The sequence below is a fragment of the Schistocerca gregaria genome, chromosome 4 (genome assembly GCF_023897955.1).
Source record: "Schistocerca gregaria isolate iqSchGreg1 chromosome 4, iqSchGreg1.2, whole genome shotgun sequence".
Taxonomy (NCBI): Eukaryota; Metazoa; Arthropoda; class Insecta; order Orthoptera; family Acrididae; genus Schistocerca; species Schistocerca gregaria.
Window position 1 is genome coordinate 614,061,436 of NC_064923.1, and position 23,712 is coordinate 614,085,147.

General features: G+C 39.8%; 1 protein-coding gene across 2 annotated transcripts in view; it reads right to left on the reverse strand.

Moving 5' to 3' along the window:
• The window catches only part of LOC126365941 (cytoplasmic aconitate hydratase-like), a 357,848-nt gene that overhangs the window by 291,088 nt on the left and 43,048 nt on the right, over nt 1-23,712 (reverse strand). Inside the window, exon 1 of one of the 2 annotated variants that reach the window (XM_050008716.1) lies at nt 11,344-11,883. The exons of the other annotated variant lie outside the window; for it this stretch is intronic. Within the exon in view, the coding sequence (XP_049864673.1) occupies nt 11,344-11,350 (7 nt within the window). The 5' untranslated portion in view covers nt 11,351-11,883. Of the gene's footprint in view, nt 1-11,343; nt 11,884-23,712 lie in introns of those variants that run through there. 2 annotated transcript variants of the gene reach the window in all.

Below are 23,712 nucleotides of genomic sequence, written 5' to 3' on the forward strand. Positions count from 1 at the left end.
TATTGTTGATCTTTTTTGAGCATCATACATCACAAACGTGCCAGTAAAATTTTTTAATAACAGCATAAATGTCTGATCTTCTGGGCTCTAAATTCTTCATATGGTTGTCCAGAAAAAAGTTGATTTTTAAATGAGAGTCAAACACTCTGTGATTTAAGAAATTCATCGTACACTCTCTCACATAGTTTATCTTACATAAAAGGAAATTTACTTTGAAAGTAACACTTTTCAAAACAATATTCGCAATATTTTTCCTTGACCTATTAGGAAGGTACATTTCAGCAGTTGCCAGAGAGCGCCAGATAACAGGCGTCACTGCTCTTGCGCAGCTACGGTGACACAGGAAGCCCGCATGTTCGTACGTGTGAAACAGATTTTGCATTAAAACGAATCTAATGTAAAAACTTGTCACTTCACGCTCATTGGAGGTAATTTGTTGTTAAGAAGCACTGCACAGTCTTCCTAAAGCCTTTGACATACTTTGCTGCTGGCAGACGCTTGTATGAGCACTGTATTTTGCTGTTGTATATGTCGCATTTTCTTTGGGACTTAAGTTTTATTTTAGTTTTTTTCTCTCGTTCGTGTTTTGTTGGTGCAATATTATTCTGCAGAATCGTTAATGTCAATATGCAGCAGGATTTTGGAACATTTATTGTTCTCGGACATTATGAATTACCTAGAAGAAAACAGTCTATTGACACACAGTCAACATAGGTTTAGAAATCATCATTCCTGTGAAACACAACTAGCTTTATTCACATGAAGTGTTGAGTGCTATTGACCAGGCATTTCATATTGATTCCATATTTCTAGATTTCCAGAAGGCTTTTGACACTGTACCAAACAAGCAGCTCGTATTGAAATTGCTATCTTATGGATTATCATCTCTGTTATGTGACTGGATTAGTGACTTCCTGTCAGAGATCACAGTTCGTAGTAACTGACGGAAAGTCATTGAATAAAACAAAAGTGATTTCTGGCATTCTCCAAGGTAGTTTTATAGCCCTTTGCTGTTCCTTATTTATATAAATGATTTGGGAGACAATCTGAGCAGCTGTCTTAGGTTGTTTGCAGATGACAGTCGTTTATCAACTAATGAAGTCATCAGAAGATCAAAACAAATTGCAAAAAGATTTAGGAAAGATAGCTGAATGGTGCGAAAACTGGCAGTTGACCCTAAATAATGAAAAGTGTGAGGTCATCCACATGAGTGCTAAAAGTAATTCGTTAAACTTCAGTTACGCAATAAATCTGTCTAATCTAAAAGCCATAAAATCAACTAAATACCTAGGTATTACAATTACGAACAACTTAAATTGGAAAGAACACACAGGAAATGTTGTGAGGAAGGATAACCAAAGACTGCATTTTATTGGCACGACACAGAAAATGTAACACATCTACGTCCATCCGTCCTCTCTTAGAATACTGCTGCATGGCGTGGGATCCTTACCACATAGGATGACTGAGTACATCGAAAAAGTTCAAAGAATGGCATCACATTTTATATTATCGCGAAATATGAGGGAGAGTGTCACAAAAATGATACAGGATTTGGGCTGAACATCATTAAAAGAAAGGCGTTTTTCGCTGTGACAGAATCTTCTCACGAAATTCCAATCACCAACTTTCTCCTCCAAATGCGAAAATATTTTGTTGACACCAACCTACATAAGGAGAAAAGATCACTAAGATAAAATAAGGTAAGTCAGAGCTCGTACGGAAAGATATAGGTGTTAGTTCTTTTTGCGCACTATACGAGATTGGAATAGAATTGTGAAGGTGGTTCGATGAAACCTCTGCCACGCACTTAAATGTGAGTTGCAAAGTATCCATGTAGATGTAGAAGGGGAGAGAATTAAAAACCGTGAAAAAAAGTGTCCACATGTAAGCATGCCCGATAACACCGGGGGCTGTCGTTCCGCAGAGGCCACCAAGTGGGAGCTAGACCAAACACAGAAATCATCCACATACAGAGCAGGAGTGACCAACAGTATGACAGAGGCCACAAGTCCTTTAACAGCGCTGAGAAAAAAAGAGGACACAGAATATGGAGCCCTGTGGAATGCCATTTTCCTGGATCTGCAGAGAGCTGAAAATGGTGCCAACCTGAACTCTGAATGACTGGTGGGACAGGAAGTGACGAATAAAAATTGGCATAGGCCTTACGAAGATAAGAGAAAACAGCGACAAGATGGAGGCCTGAGAAAAGGCCTGCAAAACTGCAGTTTGCAATCCAAGCACATGATCCACTGGAGACAGCCCATTCCGAATGCTGTACTGGTAAGGAGATAACAGGCCCCGAGATTCGAGGATGCAACTGAGCCGACGAGACACCATCCATTCTAGTAACTTACAGGGGACTTTTGGTCACGCTAGTTGACTACAGAGGGGAAAATGCCTTGGAGCCAAATATGGATAAACACTTGAAGGAGATATTGTCATTTTGGAGGTGTTTACAGACTTGGTTATAGATGAAATCAGGGCCAGGTGAGGAATCATAGGAAGAAGATGGGGCCAGAAGAAGCACCCTTTCATTACAAGGTTCATTGTAGGACTACCTGACAAGGGGTAAAACAGGCAAGAAACTTCAGCCTGGTGTTTCTGGAGGAGGAAGGCTGCTGGATAGAAGGAAGGCTGCTGGATAGGAGGAAGGCTGCTGGATAGGAGGCCGACATTGATGCTATGGCAAAATAGTTGTGAGATGTTCTGCAAAAACTGATTGATTTCTACAAAGGCCACCTGGAAGCACAAGGCCCAAAAGAGAAGACTGCCACTGACAACATTGGAGGTGCAGAGTTTAGCCCACACCCGTGATAAAGGAACTGAAGAACCTAGACAGGAGACAAAAGTGTTCCCAATACACACACTTGCTCCATTTCATTAAGTAATGCGCTGTGGTATGAAGACGTGCCAAGGTAATAAGACCAGTGATGCATAATATGTTGCAAGGCACGATAATGGATGGCAGTGGCAATGGCTCTGCTGTATCGTGGAACTGGGCAATGGCAAACGGGACCATCAAGTGGGGAACGGCAATGCTGGCAGTGGCGATAATCTTACTGGGCATATCACGTCTTCGATAAAACCTGACAAAGAAGTTGTGAACACGACCTGGGAAGAATTTAAAGGCCAGTCAGCACAATGGAGAGCACAGCAGGGTAACCTGGTCATCGAGAGGCGGGAACAGAAAGAGTATCACAGGAAGTGGTCATTATCACAGAAGTCATCATGGGGCAACCAGTGTAAGGAAGGAAGACTGGGAGGTGAAGTGAGAAAAAGCTCAGAGGCAGAGAAAGAGCCATATGTGGAACTAAAGTGAATAGGCGAAACATCATTGGAAAGGCACAGGTTGTGGTCTGCAAGAAGTTGGTCAATGAGGAGCCTCTGACCAGATGAAAAAGCAGAGCCCCAAAAAGAGTGATGGATATTAAAATCGCCAAGGGAGAGGAAGCGAGGGGGGAGTTGCCAAAGGAGAGCAGTTAGGACAGTAGGTGTAGGAGGCCTGTCAGGCAGGAGATGATGTTTTTGTGGCATTCCGTTCAGAGACTGGTTTGACGCAGCTCTCCATGCTACTCTATCCTATGTAAGCTGCTTCATCTCCAAGTACCTACTGCAATCTACATTCTTCTGAATCTGCTTAGTGTATAGATCTCTTGGTCTCCATCTATAATTTTTACCCTCAACACTGCCCTCCAATACTAAATTCGTGATTTCTTGATGCATCAGAACACGTCCTACCATCCAATCCCTTCTTCCAGTCAAGATATACCACAAATTCCTCTTCCCCCAATTCTATTCAGTACCTCCTCATTAGTTATGTGATATACCTATCTTATCTTCAGCATTATTCTGTAGCACCACATTTTGAAAGCTTCTATTCTCTTCTTGTCTGAACTATTTATTATCCACATTTCACTTCCACAGAGGACTACACTCCATACAAATACTTTCTGAAAAGCCTTCCTGACACTTAAATCTATACTCTATGTTAACAAATTTGTCCTCTTCAGAAACGCTTGCCATTGCCAGTCTAGATTTTGCCAAGTTCGTTTTGTTTCTCGATGATACAAACCTTGCAATAAATAGCAAATCAAGTGTAGTCTTAGAAAGATCAGCTAATAAAATATTTGTGGACATTAATCACTGGTTCCTAGCCAATTGTCACTAAACTTTGAAAAAACACACTACATGATGTGCAGAACTTGTAAGGGGTGTCCCACAAGTATATGCCCAACATATGATAGCAAGCAGATAGAAGAAGTGGACAGTGTTAAATTCTTGATATTACAGCTTGATAATAAATTCAACTGGGAAAGCACACCATAGTACTGCTGAAGCGTCTTAACAAATCTCTATTTGCAATGCGAATTGTGTCAGACATAGGGGACATAAAAATGAAAAAGCTGGCATGCTATGCTACCTTTCATTCCATAATGTCATATGGGATTATTTTTTGGGGTAATTCATCACGCCAATAAAGTTTTCTGGGCCCAAAAAGTGCAGTAAGAGTTATTTGTGGTGTGAACTGAAGAACTGCAGAAGCCTGTTTAGGGAACTAGGGATACTAACTACTGCTTCCCAATATATTTATTCTTTAACGAAATTTGTCATTAAAATATATCACTTTTTCAAACCAACAGCTCTATTCATGGAATCGATACTAGAAATAAGAATAATTTTCACAAGAATTTAAAGTCAATTAGTCTTGTACAAAAAGGTATGCATTATTGAGGAACAAACATTTTCAATAACTTGCCAGCAGCCATAACAAGCGTAACAATCAATGAAATTCAGTTTAAGACAAGCCTAAAGGATTCATTGGTGGCCAACTCCTACTCCATTGATGAATTTCTCAGTAGAACCAATTGATTTATTTTTCAGTGCAGTAATGTGCTCATTCTAAATAAGTGTGTGTGTGTGTGTGTGTGTGTGTGTGTGTGTGTGTGTGTGTAAGTACACTAACTTCTGCACCATTTCAGTGCAGTAATGTGTTCATTGTAAAAATTTTAGTAGTTGTATTACACATTTATTACCTTATAAATAAATTTAAAGAACTTTTTCTTTTAAATTCAGTGCATCAGTATTTGTAAAATAATTCTTTCATATAGTGTTAATTAAAAATGACTATCATTCCACTTGGGACTTGTGGACTGATACATTAGCTCATTTGTTTGATTTGTAAATATTTGTCATGTATTGTCTTTCTGACATGTTCTACGTCCTGGAGGACCTCCTCACTACGGATCAATTGGAATGAAAGTAAATCTAATCTAATCTAAAGTTGGTAGGCAGGATAAATATTAGGCAGATCTCATTGTCTTGGAGACTGAATTGAATGAAGCTGCATTAGGATATAATATGTAGTGTATGTAAGTAAGTAAGTATGGATGTAAATATAAGAGGGAAACATTCCACGTGAGAAAAATATATCTAAAAACAAAGATGATGTGACTTACCAAACGAAAGTGCTGGGAGGTCAATAGACACACAAACAAACACAAACATACACACAAAATTCAAGCTTTCGCAACCAAGGTTGCTTCATCAGGAAAGAGGGAAGGAGAGGGAAAGATGAAAGGATGTGGGTTTTAAGGGAGAGGGTAAGTAGTCATTCCAATCCCGGGAGCGGAAAGACTTACCTTATGGGGTAAGTCTTTCCGCTGGTTGCGAAAGCTTGAATTTTACGTGTATGTATGTGTGTCTATCGACCTGCCAGCACTTTCGTTTGGTAAGTCACATCATCTTTGTTTTTAGATGTAAGTATGGATGTATGTGCTTAGGAAGTGCAGCAGCGGATTGGGGTTTGTGACCAAGGGGGATACAATGGGGTTACTGAAATCTGGATTGTGTTGGTATAGGAGATGCAGAAGTGTTTGATGCTGGTGAGGAGGGCTAGGAATTTGATGTGGTAGTATCAGAAAAATTTATCTAAAGGTATCCACAAATTACTACAACCAGTCACATTTTTTTTATTCTTCAATGTCTACTTTCCATTACCAGTTTTGAATCGTCTAGCAATTCAACATCAAATGGTACATATTTACAGTATATCTGCAGTATTATGGGGGTCATGTTAATGTGGCAAAATGTTTTATTGTGTAAATATTCTTGCAATAAAGCATTGTACCTACATCTACACAATTACTCTGCAATTCAAATAGCATTATTATTGTGCCATACCGTATTTTACCTCTACCTGCATGATTACTCTGCAATTCACAATTAAGTCCCTGGCAGAGGGTTCAGCGCACCATCTTTAAGCTAAGCTACTTCTCTACCATTACACTTTGTAACAGTGCGCGCTAAAAACAAACAATTTAATCTTTCTGTAAGAGCTACGACTTCTCTTATTTTATTGTGGCGATCATTTCTCCCTATATAGGTGGATGCCAAAAGAATTTTCATTCTCTTAGGAGGAAGCTGGTGACTGAATTATATCACATCTGCAACGTAGTACTTCCACATAGCTGCAAACAAACATTTTTTTTTTTTAGTTCTGTGTAAATGTAACTTGAGATAACATTCCTCAAAATTCATTGGATTTGACTATCTGTATCATCAAAATATTTGTTGTCAATGCTGACAATCTAATCAACTATCCACATTACATAAGACAAAATATTACGCACTTTTTTTTTTTTTTTTTTTTTTTCCATCTGTCATGGCCACGGTACACCCTGGCCTTGACAAATCCTGAAAAAGTTTTCATACTTTGTTTTCGATCATTCTTAGTTTAGCTTTACTCTTATGTGCATTTTATCAGTGTGATCTGCATTCTTTTATGAAGAGAAGATTACACGTGTACAAAGAAGATACCAGGAAACCATAAGATTTACTTCTCCCGACAGAAGTATGTGGTTTATGTAATCCAAAGCTCTGGCAATGTCAAAAAAGTACAAACAGCATTTTTTGGAACTTCCATCATGTTTGTGACATACATAAAGGGAACAGCACCACGTCTCCTGCTACCATCACTTTAGCTGAAATATTCAAGGCATATTTGAAATGATTCCTAAAATTTAATTTTTGGCAAAAAAAAAAAAAAAAAAAAGGGTACTGGCGTAGCTAGACGATGCATTGCATATGTAAAAAGAAATTAGCAGGTAACTTGATAGTGTCCTAGCAACATGAAAAGACAAAATGAGAAACTAAATCTGTATGCAAATAGGATGCACTGTCTAAAACTTGCAAGATAAAACTGTAGGTAGTTTTGCCCAAGTTGTTGAAGTCGCGGCTTTTGAGTGCATAACAGCAAACTTGCAGCACCTGAAGAAGACTGGGTCAGTTACCAAAACATTGTGTGTAAAATGGAAACAACTCTGCTCAGTACCACCAACTCATACAACTAATCATCCACGCCGATAAAATATAAATCTGTATGAAAACAAGTCATTTATGAAATACAAACTTGTCTAACAATTTCTAATTTGTCACACTGTTTTAGTAACCAAAAAGCTTGTTTCAATATAACTATGATTTCGTGTTTTTTTATAATTCTGCAAACAATAGGGTTACATCTGGCTGAATTTCAGTTGATGTGTAATCTGTTCTGTGAACAGATTTATGTAGTTATTGTAGGGACCATACTTTACATGCAATCTGCTGAGTCAACTTTACTTTTATTACATACAAGAAGTATCACCAAACCAAAGTTAATATACTAAGAATAAAAACAACTGCTGGATTTCCACTGACTTACCCATCAAAGCATTCAGTCTTGCAAAACAGTCAATAGCTTTTCATATGAAAAATATGACCAGGACTAAATTTAATGATTTATTCCTCTCCCAATGTCATTGCTGAAGTTTTTCACAATCCCCTCTCCCCCCTAACACACTGCTTCCAAATACATAAGACGTATCCACACAGTTTTCAACATCATATAAATGCAAAAGCAAATTAATGTCTACTGCCTTAGGAGCAATTGACTTTGGCCACAATTAAACTTCCATAATTCTACAGATATCTATGATTAACACTTGATTTTTCCACAAATATGTTCATAGTCACATCTATTTGACATTAATTTTCACAATGCTTCATTTTAACAATAGAAATTGCAGGGCTCTCAGAATAAAGTTGCACCATAACATATTACATCGAAGCACAACTATTTCATATTTTAGTCAGGTTTTAGTCTATATTTTCAGAGGTCTCGACATTTAATGCCATTTACATCTCTGAACTTTCAATCATTTTGTACAGTGAAGTGTTGCTGAAATTCCGTTTCCTCATGAGCAAATTATTTGTACTGATTACCTTGCGCAAATTAAAATTTATACTTTAAACTGTTCTTATGGACAGGACTTTCCTCAGTATCATAGCTGATACTGTAAAACTGCTGTCTTTTTTCCCTGTTAATTTTCCTGTTACAACACATTAATCCAAAGATTATAGCTGCATAAAGCACATAACAGTATACAACACACCAGACCACCATCACGCATGAAAAAAGTTGCGGAAAGATCTAGAAATCTATGTATGATACAGCCAGAGGTGCACACACTGATAAAAGAAAATACTAAAATCTATTGTAAAAGATGTCAATTCAAATTTTACAAAATAAATAACAAATATTTTATAGTTGCAATGCTGTGAAGGCAAAGGAATAAAAATGCTTACATGTAAGACATTAGCTCCAGTGGTCTACTTTCCAGAAAGCAAGCATGGAGCATTATTTTAAGACACACCCTATTGCAGATGCCTAATGTGATTACACCTTATCCTCACCGTATTAGCAAGTAATCTAGGTATTAGGCTCTTGACGTTATTTAAGCCTACTTATTTATTTTTTTATATTAAAAACAAAGATTCCAAGACTTGCCAAGCGGGAAAGCGCCGGCAGACAGGCACAATGAACAAAACACAAACACACACACAGAATTACTAGCTTTCGCAACCGATGGTTGCTTCTTCAGGAAGGAGAGGGAAAGACGAAAGGATGTGGGGTTTAAGGGAGAGGGTAAGGAGTCATTCCAATCCCGGGGGCGGAAAGACTTCCCTTAGGGGGAAAAAAAGGACAGGTTACACACACACACACACACACACACACACACACACACACACACACACACACACACACACACACTCTCTCTCTCTCTCTCTCTGTGTGTGCGAGTGTACACCTGTCCTTATTTCCCCCTAAGGGAAGTCTTTCCACTCCCGGGATTGGAATGACTCCTTACCCTCTCCCTTAAAACCCACATCCTTTCGTCTTTCCCTCTCCTTCCTGAAGAAGCAACCATCGGTTGCGAAAGCTAGTAATTCTGTGTGTGTGTTTGTGTGTTTTGTTCATTGTGCCTGTCTGCCGGCGCTTTCCCGCTTGGTAAGTCTTGGAATCTTTGTTTTTAATATATTTTTCCCATGTGGAAGTTTCTTTCTATTTTATTTACATCATTATTTATTTTTTTATTTATTCATTCCATGTGATCTGAAGGTACAAAGTGTGTTGCAGATGTCGGAAAATATCATTTAACATTGTTAACATGTATTAACATAGGCCTAAAATATCCTAATCTATTATATTGCTCAATATTTTCAATTTGACACAAACAGCAAGATTACTGTTCTAAGTATTCATTTACAGAGTAAAAACAGTGACACGACAAATATGACTTCACGGCTTTGCTTAATTTTATGTTGTCATCGATGGACTCAATACTAGTGGGAAGATTGTTGAACAGTTGGAGGACCATGTGGAAAACTCCGTTTTTATACAATTGAGTCTTTGTACATATAACATGCAGATTTACATTTTTCCTGGTGTTGTGTTCATGTATTTCATTATTTTTTACGACTCTGGGGTCAGTTGGTATTATGTGGTTTCTGAAAAAATTTAGAGTCTCAAGAATGTAGAGGCAAGGCTGTGTAAGGATTTCCAACTTTCTGAAGATGGGTTTGCAGGAGTCTCCGGGTTTGCTCCCAGTAATAATTCTCATTGCTGTCTTCTGGATTCTGAATGTGCTCAGAGCAGTTGGAGAATTTCCCCAGAATATTACATCATATTTTAGGTGCGCTTGTATGTAAGTGTAGTAGGCACTGGTTAATGTTTTAAGGCTAAAGAAAGAAAGAAAATTTTGTATGGAAATTGCTACAAGAATGGACTGCTAGGTCTACTGTAAGACATTTCTTCTTCCATCTTCTGTTTTCATCTAAACAGTTCTTATTTTTCCTGCAAAAATATAAGCTTAACAATAATTTTACAGTATAGTAGTTTAAGCATTATATAGTAATTGAAGTTCATTTTGAGCAGGAAGTTCCAAGTTGCTTAAGAGAACCAAAATTAATATCTTAACTCCATCCTGGCACATACTTTTCACTGCAATACAAGAATGTAAGATAAAAGCTGTATTATAAATTTCTAAATAAGTTCATTTTATTTAGAACAAACTCCTCAGGGAAAACTGTAACTGTATACAAGCTACCTAATTTGTAAACACTTAGAAGAGGAACTACTTCACGTGTGCAAATAAAGTAACGCTGCACGAGTTCTCATAATTCTATCTAGCACATGAGGTGAAAGCAATGCAGGCAGGTTCCAACATGTCATTTCCAATATAGGCCTATATGGTTACTCTCCAAAACAATAGTACTCACACAAAACAATAGTATTCATAAAATTACATTCTATGCGTCTATACAGTTATCCGATAGTATTCTTCAATGGCTAATCATTCTTGGGGCAATAAAAAGCCAAACAGTTCATTATTAGTGGAGGTTTTAATTTCTCTACGGTCTCCAAAGAGGCCTATGAAAATCGACAGCACGGTTGTGCACTTTAAAAAAAATCACTTACTTTAAGATTAATAAGGGAAAGGTAAAACCTATTTGTGCAATTTGAAGCAACAGGATTACATAAATTTAACCAGCCTATATGATATGTACTGTGAATCTGGCATTCCACGTTGACATAACAGCGTTTTCAAAAATACGATGAGTCTAGGGAAAACGCTCATCTCTTATGACTACCCAATGAAATGTGTGACAGACAAGGGTTCAAATGATTATGTATCTCTTGGGCAACTTATCCTGCGCGACAGCACTGCTGCAATTTCCAACGAATAACTCTGATGACTCGACGTTTTGAAATAACTTAATCCCCTGTCTATTAAAAATCATTAAGCTACAATGTGTCGGGCGCGTATATACTCGTCGTGGAAATAGGTACACACCTACGACTAAGCAGAAATTTAACTTCATGCTGGCAATCTATACCAATTATTGAAATCGTTGAGTGTATTAACAGACCTACTGTGTAGTTCATAAATTGAATTTAGAAATCCCATACTCCTCAGTAAGTGAAAAGTTGTAAAATAAAAATTTGAATGAAATAATTCTAACCTGCCATCGCATATACGGTGTCAGACACGTATGCCGGTACGCTCTTCGTATTACGTATTAAAAGGGCTTTCACAAAGTGACACACGATAGTTCACGCACGATATGGTTTCACAACTGTTCACAGCAAGAGGCAGAGTTCATTCCTAATGAAAGAAACTGTTATCGCGGAAACATTTGGACGCGTGATGTTGCATAACCTAAAAGTCAAAAATAACGTCAATACCCAATGATATCCCACCAGACGTCTGTCTAACAGCATCTGCGTTCACTGAATAACAGGTATGTCTGTCGCATCTGTCAATCTAACTTCCATCAAATAAAGTTGAAAGTAACTTGAGCTGTAATGGAGAAATAACCAAAAGAAATAATTTCCTTGCTGGTATTTGTAGAACGTCCACTATGTCTCAAATTGTACGGAGAGACACCAACACTCATTAGTCAACACTCCTTTCTACAACATACAAGAAGTATTATAACGCAGTGAACAAATCGACAATCATTTAAAATACTTTAATTCTAGCAAAAAACACAAATAAAAAATGGAAATGAGCGAATGGCATCGTTGGCCGGGAGGCCCTATCGGGGCAGTTAAGCCGCCAAGTGCAAGTCTTATTTCAGTCGACGCCACACTGGACTGCTTGCGCGTCGAAGATGAAATGATGGTGAGGACAACATAACACCCTTCCCCGAGCGTAGAAAATCTCCAACCCGACTGGGAATCGAATCCGGGCTTGCTTGCATGGGATGCTAGCAAATTACCACCCGGACTAATTCTAGCGACCACAGTTACGTAAAAGGCGAGTATTTGCACAATTCAGGCGTGTAAAATGTCTAGATCGCTGGGGAAATCTATTAGTATAGCATAAATACAGCATCATCCACGGCTTCAGATATTGCTGCCATAAGCTACTGTCAAACAAATCTCTCTACCAAACCTAGTTATTTAGCCTAATTGTTTCCTATAATTGTCTGCACATAGGAACATACGTCCGAATGTAAAATCAGTAAAATATGCTGACTGACCCCTTTTAAGTCCACTTAAAAATGGCCATTCACAAACGCTGAGTCATCTATCATCTCCCTAATAGCACATCACCGATATGAATCAATCGTCGCCTTCACTAAGAGGGTTGTAGCCATCAACAGTTTTCTCCAAAACCTAGGAAATCGTAAGCCTGCTGCGTGCCCAACGAAATTTTTCTCGTTGCTCATCAACACTGCGACCGAAGGACAACACACAGTGCCGATTACGGAGCCACCGGTGTCAAATATATCGCTAACCCTACTGTATTTGCTTTTACCCATAGTACGGTTTTTCGGATCAATGAGTAGTGTAGGTTATAATAATTAGCTTACTGTGTCTTTGGATCTCTTTGGATTACATTTATTGGAGTTGAAGCTAACAAAAGTGAGTGTGATTGTTTGAAATGAGCAAGGTACCCAGAGTGCCAACTAAAGGAAAGGAAGAAAACCAGGTGTTTTTATTAATCATTTGTCTTCATAAATGAATGCACCAGTGAAACAAAACCTTTTGATTTAGTTTTTGTCTTCTAAAACTTTGATGGTTACGATCTTTAAAGTAGTGATGAGTGACATGGCACATAATAGTTACATGCCTGCCCCTTTCCCCATAACTTTACAAGTGGCGACAAGTGATCAGAACTATTGTCCCTGAAGAGAAAATGAGGAGAAAAAGACTGAAAAATTGATAGTAAGGAAACGCGTTACATACCAACCAAGGAACGAACGGTAGACGGGACACTACCAATTATATGATAAGTAGGAAACAGTGTAGCGAACCACACAGCCTGACAGAGGTGTTTGATGTACTATGGAATGAAAAAATAAATAAATGTAGATGATGAGTAACTTTAGCAATTGTGAGAACGACGTGGAGCATGTAATGGGACACCCTTTTCTAACATAACTTTTGTTATTATAGAAGTAGCTGATTGCAGGATTAATCTCGAATCTCGTATAGGTGAAAATTATCTCAGCTATTTCACTAGAAGAATTTCATATGATTTTGTATACGATGTATTATATTTCAGACAAAATGTATAAAAATAAATTAATTTCTTAAAATCGATACAGTTAAAATTATCCTTTTTTTAGAAATATTTGAAATTACGAAAATCTGGCATACTTAAAATTCATATTATTAATTGCACACTTTTTTGCTAATTATGAAATTTATTTCTGGAGCCATTTAAAAGATAACGATATAACTTTCATGAAGATTCCTCTTTTGTCAAGGTAGTTTGTAAACTCTTTCGCTTTGTAAACACTTTGGAATGTTGTTAGTACTACAAAATGAGTTAGTAGTAGTGGGCATGCCCCTGCTGATGGAATCGGTCGTATTTTTATGTTATGCAACAACAATGGGAATTTATGTTCTGAAGTGGAGATTGTAAAGTCAGTTTGATATAGAAGAATGGGATAAAATAAAAGAAAGTCATAGCAACAGAAAATACTTCCTCAATTTTCATGACAACTGGAACTCACAAAGTCAAAAATTACAGCCTCAAGAATCTACCCATAGACGTACTACAGCCAACAACAGAGAAATGAAGTAAAAAAATAGTTTTTTGTATATTTTACGTCTCTCGAAGTTTTTGAAACTGATGAAGAGGCTAAGAAAAATTTAATGGTAATATATGGAAGTGTAAGGTTACAAGCAGTTTTCATTATACACACAATAGTATGCTATGTAACCACACAAGTGCAAGACAATAAGTAATCATCACAGGAAGCAAATTTGTAGTTTTGGCTGGAATTGCTACACCACAATTTTTTGTGGTAACAGTTGTATTTTTGGGTGTCAAATTGCATATGAGGATTTTAAGCTAATTGTGTTATAATTGAACGATATGTACTTCTGCAAGATGAGTGGTGATTATTAAACTTGTAGTATTCGAATTCACCATTATGGCTGAAACAGGGGAAGTTTTTAGCAGAATAAATAAGAAACTTGGATGGTGACAGAATGGACGATGAGTCTATGGTTTCATAATTTTTGGATAGTGGCGAAATCAGACAGGGAAGATCTTGCAGACAGTAGTAAAACTTGTTCAGTGCCATTTAAAGATAAAAACAAAGACAATAATCAATAGCAGTGAACGGGGGCTACGAAATCATATAGGTACATTAATGACTTTAATAAAGTGGAACAAGGAAGAGTGAGAAGCAAAACGGATAAAACAGAAGGGTGAATGCGAGACACAACTAACACTTATATTCACAAAAAGGTCATAAATAAGGAAATATTAATTGCTTCTCAGACAGCACTATCTACAGTAGAAAGGCAGTCTGGGTTACAAGAAATGGCAGCAATTGATGCACTTAAAAAGTTATTCCAGACCATCACAACTAAATTTCGCTATCTACACTCCTGGAAATGGAAAAAAGAACACATTGACACCGGTGTGTCAGACCCACCATACTTGCTCCGGACACTGCGAGAGAGCTGTACAAGCAATGATCACACGCACGGCACAGCGGACACACCAGGAACCGCGGTGTTGGCCGTCGAATGGCGCTAGGTGCGCAGCATTTGTGCACCACCGCCGTCAGTGTCAGCCAGTTTGCCGTGGCATACGGAGCTCCATCGCAGTCTTTAACACTGGTAGCATGCCGCGACAGCGTGGACGTGAACCGTATGTGCAGTTAACGGACTTTGAGCGAGGGCGTATAGTGGGCATGCGGGAGGCCGGGTGGACGTACCGCCGAATTGCTCAACACGTGCGGCGTGAGGTCTCCACAGTACATCGATGTTGTCGCCAGTGGTCGGCGGAAGGTGCACGTGCCCGTCGACCTGGGACCGGACCGCAGCGACGCACGGATGCACGCCAAGACCGTAGGATCCTACGCAGTGCCGTAGGGGACTGCACAGCCACTTCCCAGCAAATTAGGGACACTGTTGCTCCTGGGGTATCGGCGAGGACCATTCGCAACCGTCTCCATGAAGCTGGGCTACGGTCCCGCACACTGTTAGGCCGTCTTCCGCCCACGCCCCAACATCGTGCAGCCCGCCTCCAGTGGTGTCGCGACAGACGTGAATGGAGGGACGAATGGAGACGTGTCGTCTTCAGCGATGAGAGTCGCTTCTGCCTTGGTGCCAATGATGGTCGTATGCGTGTTTGGCGCCGTGCAGGTGAGCGCCACAATCAGGACTGCATACGACCGAGGCACACAGGGCCAACACCCGGCATCATGCTGTGGGGAGCAATCTCCTACACTGGCCGTACACCTCTGGTGATCATCGAGGGGACACTGAATAGTGCACGGTACATCCAAACCGTCATCGAACCCATCGTTCTACCATTCCTAGACCGGCAAGGGAACTTACTGTTCCAACAGGACAATGCACGTCCGCATGTATCCCGTGCCACCCAACGTGCTCTAGAAGGTGTAGTTCAACTACCCTGACCAGCAAGATCTCCGGATCTGTCCCCCATTGAGCATGTTTGGGACTGGATGAAGCGTCGTCTCACGCGGTCTGCACGTCCAGCACGAACGCTGGTCCAACTGAGGCGCCAGGTGGAAATGGCATGGCAAGCCGTTCCACAGGACTACATCCAGCATCTCTACGATCGTCTCCATGGGAGAATAGCAGCCTGCATTGCTGCGAAAGGTGGATATACACTGTACTAGTACCGACATTGTGCATGCTCTGTTGCCTGTGTCTATGTGCCTGTGGTTCTGTCAGTGTGATCATGTGATGTATCTGACCCCAGGAATGTGTCAATAAAGTTTCCCCTTCCTGGGACAATGAATTCACCGTGTTCTTATTTCAATTTCCAGGAGTGTATAACCACAGAAGAACAGGAAAGGTCCTGTGAACATGTAACAACATAGGCAAAATGTGCTGAAAGAAAAAAAAACATGTTATAATAGTGAACTGAAAAAATTAAAGCACATTGTACTGCTATTACATGATCACTTCAAAACAGCAGTTGATCCCAGTCAAAAGGAAACGTTTACAGTAATTATTTACATGCAGAAAAAGTTTATTGAAAGAATGTAGAAGAAGCCAAAAAGAAAAGTAGCGATAAGTTCACTGAGCTACCTATGAAAAGCAATTTAGCTTGTGTAGTCCAGAGGACATCAACAATCAAATTACAGACATTGTGAGAAGCACTATAAGTGCAGTCCCTGATCGGAATATAGATCCTTGTGGCGATAGTTTTTCAATATTTCTTGATATACCAAATTGTAAAGTATTTGCCAGATATCAATCAGCCAATGAGAGACAAGTAAGAGCACTTTTAGACTATGGGAGACAATGACATAATCACGCTCTTCAGTTATTAGCTTTAGTAGTCGTTCTCGGTTTTGTTCTTGGTTGCCATAAAGTGTAGACGTATATGAGAATCCTGGTACTACATATATGAAAGCTTATTAATAATGACCAGTTTAAGTCAAAATGAAATCTCCGCATTAATCATTATTTATGGAAACCTGGTAACATATTCTCCTGGATCAATGCTGTTTTATTTATATGAGATGGATACAGATAGCAATGGCGCTCTTCACGATGGTGAAGTACAAAAATGGAGGAAGGTCAACATGCCCTTTTCTTCCTTTGTGGTCGCCATTTTCATCTTTTCCAGTTTTGTCATTTGTTGTGTCATTAATACCTGCAATCTTCATCATTTCTCTTTTTCTAACGAAGTCTGGTTCCCTTAGTTACAATTTTTAAATGATTCTTATTTCCACCATAACTGACATTCTTTGCAACCAGGCCACAAGGAAAGATAAATCTATGAAAATACATGCATCTACCTCTCCCGTATATTCGTCATAGTCGACTTTTACATTAATTACAATTTCTTACAATAATCTGCAAATGCAGTAATTATTAGACAGCCCACTAACTCACAAATGTACGCACCTATTCTCATAGTTACAAACAGTCTGGAGTTACATATTACTTATATTTTATTAATATTCTGTGGAATAGTTTCCACGTGTGTATATTGCTATTGTCGCAACACTGCTTCACAGTGAGAATTATTACGCAACATTATAATTAAACTGATATTCCAAATCACAGCACCAGCTAGCGAAATAATCAGAAAGATTAAAAAACAGTGGAGAAGGCGGTTTACACCCTGCAGCTGGTGTAAGAAATGGAAAAGGATGTACTAAGACGAAATGCAAGCAATTACAAAAACAAAAATGAAATAATAAAGATTGTAAAATCTTATAAATCTTCTGACAGTCAGGATATGTATGGGATGTCGACTAATGTCCTTAAGAAAATTATCCATGATAATGCTGAATCATTAATTATGTAAATTAGTAAGAGTCTCTGTGCTGGTGTATTTTCGACTTTCTGAAACTTTCGCAGAGAGTACCAGATTATAGCAAGTGTGACCTAGGTATGGCAGCAAGCTTCAGACCAATCTCAATAATTCCAATGTTCGCTAAAGTCGTTGAGACTGCAATGAAGGGCCATATCCCAAATTACTTCGAAACTAATATACTCTTCTTAGACACACAGTATGACTTCCATAAAGGCAAATCTACAACAAAAGCAGCGCTAGATCTGGTTACTAGGATAAAGCACAGTTTTGAAGAAAAATAATCTTCAGTAGTGATGCCTTGTGACCTTAGAAAAGCATTTGACTGCACCCCTCACGAGGTCCTTCTAAATAAGCACAGTTGATATGGAGTTGGAGACACTGTTCTGAGAACCCTCAAATCTTATCTGGAAAACAGAAGGCAGATTTTATCAGTCCATCATGTGAATGTATCTTGGAATATGACGTGGAACAGGGATCCATACTGGGGGCCCTTCTGTTCCTAGTTTTTGCCAATGTTCTCATGGACAGTTCTCGCAATCTGCAGATCACACCCTTTTTTGGATGCAAGAGTATCAATACCAGCAAGGTTCAAGAAGAAGCAGATGCTTTCTTTGCTGTTACAAAAGAATGGCATTTTAAAAACAAAACGAGAATCAATGAAAACATCTCAAAAACCGACGTGTAGCCTGAATGACAAAGGATATCTAAAATGTGTAAGGGTTGTGAAACTTCTGTGGTTCATACTGGACATCTGACTCATATGGCAAGACCACACTGTACATGTGTTTGTCAAACTGTCATAAGTCATATGCTGAAACTGATCATCATCTTCTAATAGTATATTATTCATTGTTTCATAGCCATATTGGCTATGATCTGTTAGAATGGAGACACTCTACAGGATGCAAGTAAGTATTATTACTAAAAAAAGAGGCAATAAGGATCGTAATACCGAATAGGAGACAGGAGCACTGTAGGCCTTTATTCAGAAAATTGGGCATAATGACTGTTTATAGTCATTATGTATTGTTGTGCCTCCTTCCCATTAAATACAATCTAGATTTCTTCATCAAGAGACATGACATACATGATCATAACATCCACAACAAAGAGATCATAAACACACCAACCTACTGACCATCCAAACAAAAATGTAGCTTTCAAAACCGTTGCCCTGAGAAAATTTGGACCACTATCAATAGAAGTGCAGGTCCTGCCACTGGAGAGGTTCAAGAACAAAATTTCAAGAATCTTAAAACAATATCTGCTCTCCTCCACATAGGAATTCTTTTACTGTGAAGAAAGTGAATACCTGTACTGAACTTTCTCCAAAACTAGTGGCTATTTCAGAGAACTCAAATGTCAGTAGCACATTAATTATGATGTTGTTGCATATTATTTGTGTATATCAGTTTTAGAATTTTAGATGTAGTCTATCCAGCCATGACTGCTGAACGACACAAACTTGGCGCTAGTAATAGTAATAAAACAACAGGAAGAATGAGAAGCACAATAGAGGGGGCAGAAAGAAGAATGAGATGCACAACAGATAAAAGAGGAGGAAGAATGGAAAACAGAAACAAGGATAGGAGGCACAGTGCTACAGGAGAAGGAAGAACTTAAATGAATTTCTGAGTCAGTATTTTGTAAGCATAAGAATGTATAGCCAAATGTGAGGAATTAGGAGCAAACAATCAGTAAATAATTTCTGAACTGGAAGCAGAAATTTAAACTCAGTCTGAAACAGTCGCTACCTTGGATGAAGAAACGAGTAAAGGTTTCTATAAGAAAAAGCGCTGAAGTAGATTTACGACATAGTATATAGTGACGCCACCAAAATCAAGGAGTCTGCAGTTTAAACACGCAAAAAAATGTGATGAACTCTGTAACTAAATGGAAACAAGGGGGAATGAAATCTCCAAGAACAATAACAAGACCAAGGAAGCAGTATAAGAATCCATTACAAAGGAATTAAAGATAGTCTCGCATAGTGCACACACTGGAACTATAGTCATTACGCATCAGGACTCTTGGCTAAGTGGAATCGACGGATCTCATCTGAATGGCGAAATCCACCCTGTCGCGTTTTTTGGCAAACTTAATAGAAGGCTAGTCTGTAGATTTGTTGGAGAAGGCAAAGATTCGATTTAAAACCAAGTAAGGGACAATACTGGTCACAAGGGAGATAACGCCGAAAATGCACCATCCAAAATTTTTCCGCATTTAATATCCATTGATAAATTGTTCTGTATTTCTGATTCCGAACATGTAAGCTGCAGTTCAGAAACCATAGTTAAGATGTAATGGATGTAATAGTGTACTTATTTCTGAATGTATATAGTATATAGTAATTATAATGTAAATACACTCCTGGAAATTGAAATAAGAACACGGTGAATTCATTGTCCCAGGAAGGGGAAACTTTATTGACACATTCCTGGGGTCAGTTACATCACATGATCACACTGACAGAACCACAGGCACATAGACACAGGCAACAGAGCATGCACAATGTCGGCACTAGTACAGTGTATATCCACCTTTCGCAGCAATGCAGGCTGCTATTCTCCCATGGAGACGATCGTAGAGATGCTGGATGTAGTCCTGTGGAACGGCTTGCCATGTCATTTCCACCTGGCGCCTCAGTTGGACCAGCGTTCGTGCTGGACGTACAGACCGCGTGAGACGACGCTTCATCCAGTCCCAAACATGCTCAATGGGGGACAGATCCGGAGATCTTGCTGGCCAGGGTAGTTGACTTACACCTTCTAGAGCACGTTGCGTGGCACGGGATACATGCGGACGTGCATTGTCCTGTTGGAACAGCAAGTTCCCTTGCCGGTCTAGGAATGGTAGAACGATGGGTTCGATGACGGTTTGGATGTACCGTGCACTATTCAGTGTCCCCTCGACGATCACCAGAGGTGTACGGCCAGTGAAGGAGATCGCTCCCCACAGCATGGTGCCGGGTGTTGGCCCTGTGTGCCTCGGTCGTATGCAGTCCTGATTGTGGCGCTCACCTGCACGGCGCCAAACACGCATACGACCATCATTGGCACCAAGGCAGAAGCGATTCTCATCTCTGAAGACGACACGTCTCCATTCGTCCCTCCATTCACGTCTGTCGCGACACCACTGGAGGCGGGCTGCACGATGTTGGGGCGTGAGCGGAAGACAGCCTAATGGTGTGCGGGACCGTAGCCCAGCTTCATGGAGACGGTTGCGAATGGTCCTCGCCGATACCCCAGGAGCAACAGTGTCCCTAATTTGCTGGGAAGTGGCGGTGCGGTCCCCTACGGCACTGCGTAGGATCCTACGGTCTTGGCGTGCATCCGTGCGTCGCTGCGGTCCGGTCCCAGGTCGACGGGCACGTGCCCCTTCCGCCGACCACTCGCGACAACATCGATGTACTGTGGAGACCTCACGCCCCACGTGTTGAGCAATTCGGCGGTACGTCCACCCGGCCTCCCGCATGCCCACTATACGCCCTCGCTCAAAGTCCGTCAACTGCACATACGGCTCACGTCCACGCTGTCGCGGCATGCTACCAGTGTTAAAGACTGCGATGGAGCTCCGTATGCCACGGCAAACTGGCTGACACTGACGGCGGCGGTACACAAATGCTGCGCAGCTAGCGCCATTCGACGGCCAACACCGCGGTTCCTGGTGTGTCCGCTGTGCCGTGCGTGTGATCATTGCTTGTACAGCCCTCTCGCAGTGTCCGGAGCAAGTATGGTGGGTCTCACACACCGGTGCCAATGTGTTCTTTTTTCTATTTCCAGTAGTGTACTATAAAGTGCTGGGTAATAGTGAAGGAAACTTTAATTTTAATGTATCGATAGCAACGACGAAATGGTAGTACCTTGCCATTGTTCATCAATGCATATGGAGAGTTTCTGTCGCGCTGCATGAAGAGAGGAAGTAGAGCAGCTTGAGTGACGAATAGTGCGGAAAGGATTGTTGGGCGCACCCACAGACACAGAGTGCAGCTGTGATCGCGGCAGTGTATGTGTGACTAATTCGTTAACCCAAGAGTACTGAGGGCACGACAGTAGTGGAAAAGCAGCGGAAACGGCAGTTCTAACTATTGTCTGTCCCATAATTTTCCATAGCTCTGGAGACTACTCAGGGTTCTCAACGAGCAGGAAGGACAACAACAGTAGCTCGGCATTGTCGCTAGCTATATTCTTCATTGTTTGCACAGCTGTAAGACTGTTAAGTGTAAAAAGGTATAATTGTGACCTCCCCTTTTTGGCCCTCTCTTCCTTTTCTTCTCCCTCTTCTCCTCTTCCTTTTCCCTTCGTCGTACCGCGACTATACCTCAGGGTTTCAACACAAAAAGGGAGGGAGAAAGGGGGCACATGTGTGTGGTTGACCACGATGATGTAGTAATATGTGTGAGTGTGTGTATGTCACCCTTATTTCCGTTTTGAGAAGATTGATGACTGAAGCAGAAACACTCCTCTAAAACAAAAAGGTAAGTGCTCTCTTTTTGAAAAAAAGGTAAATAGTAGTGTGGACTATAATATCTATCGTTCTACCACACTGAAGGAACATGACACAGTTTGTAAAGTTTGAACTTTGGATGAAGTTTCTTCATCCCAAGGAGCTGAAATAAAACTCACCCGTTCCAAATGTCATTCACAATGAAAGTAGTTCATTTTCTGGTGTGTGTGTGTGTGTGTGTGTGTGTGTGTGTGTGTGTGTATGTGTAGCGGTCACTAATGATCGAAATGATCGTTCCGGTAATTCTATCAGAATCTGGTTATGGGCTGCTAAGCAACGTATCAACTAGCTGACTAGTCCGTGATTAATATCTGTTGTATTTAAACAGTAAATCAACTCACACTTGCCTTAAGCCTCAAGAAGACTTACAATCCCTTCCGATAATTCTTCGATAATTATTATTAAGTTAATGTCAATAAATCACAGCCAGTGTTACTTAATCCTTTAAGCGACTATAACGCGCGATAGCCTACCGCAAAACTTCGCGCCGATTTTCAAAGTCTGCGCGCGCTTTGTTTGAAACAAAGTTTAGCTGTGGTTCCCTAGAATATTTTCTAAACCAACTCCAGGTTGTGAATTATCAATTCTCCGTCCATTCATAAAAATTACAGAGGACCCACACTCGATTACGACTTGTCCGCGCATTCGAGCAACTGAGACAGTATCATTCTTCTGAAAGAGAAAATATATCACACATAACGCAGCATTGTGATCTGCTATGTCAAAACACATTTATATCCATCTCATAAAAACTCATTACCTATTGATGCTAAAACATATTGTACTTAATTAAATTATTTAGTGCATAAATAACTAATAAACTTTAGAAATGATTTACATGTATACTGAGTCAGTCACTCGCAAAGATTTCACAATAAAAAATCTCGGCTTGAGATGACGTCGTCATGGGTTACAACCTGTTTTTCCTCTCCCACTCTCATGTGACACAAGGTATATCCGACTGTAATGGACACTCACAAGATTATTTCTTAAAGATTTCGAGGTCTATACAGACGATTACCTGTGTAATGCTACATAGTCTTGTAGAGGCGTTACCCAGTGGGACTTCTTTCAGAAAGTATGACTAACTTAATTGAAAACCTGTACGAGTTATAACTTGTAGGGCACCTGTGTTGTCATTGTCCTCAGACATTATTATCAAGCAGGGCCTTTCCTTTCCGTGCAATCACCCAGTGGTTCAAAAATATGAAAACTGATTAATTATATACTGCCAGTTCTGTTTGTTTGCTAATGACCAGTGTCAGTCTAAATGTTGTGCCTCTGTAACTGTTCATTCTTCTATTGTATTATAGAAGCTTAAGAAATTTGCAGTTTTCAGTATTAACTTTGTTTACTTAAAGTAATGTACAACTGCAGTGGCAGAACTAATAACTAAAGATACAGGACAAATTAAGAGTGCACAATTTAATTCATTCAGTATTTAGCTTAGCAAGTAACTTCTGCTGGCTTGGTATGCATTTTATTGTTGTTATATTAAAAGTAAAATCAGTTGCTCATTTGCTTAGTAAATTCAATTCAATCTTTCAATAATCAA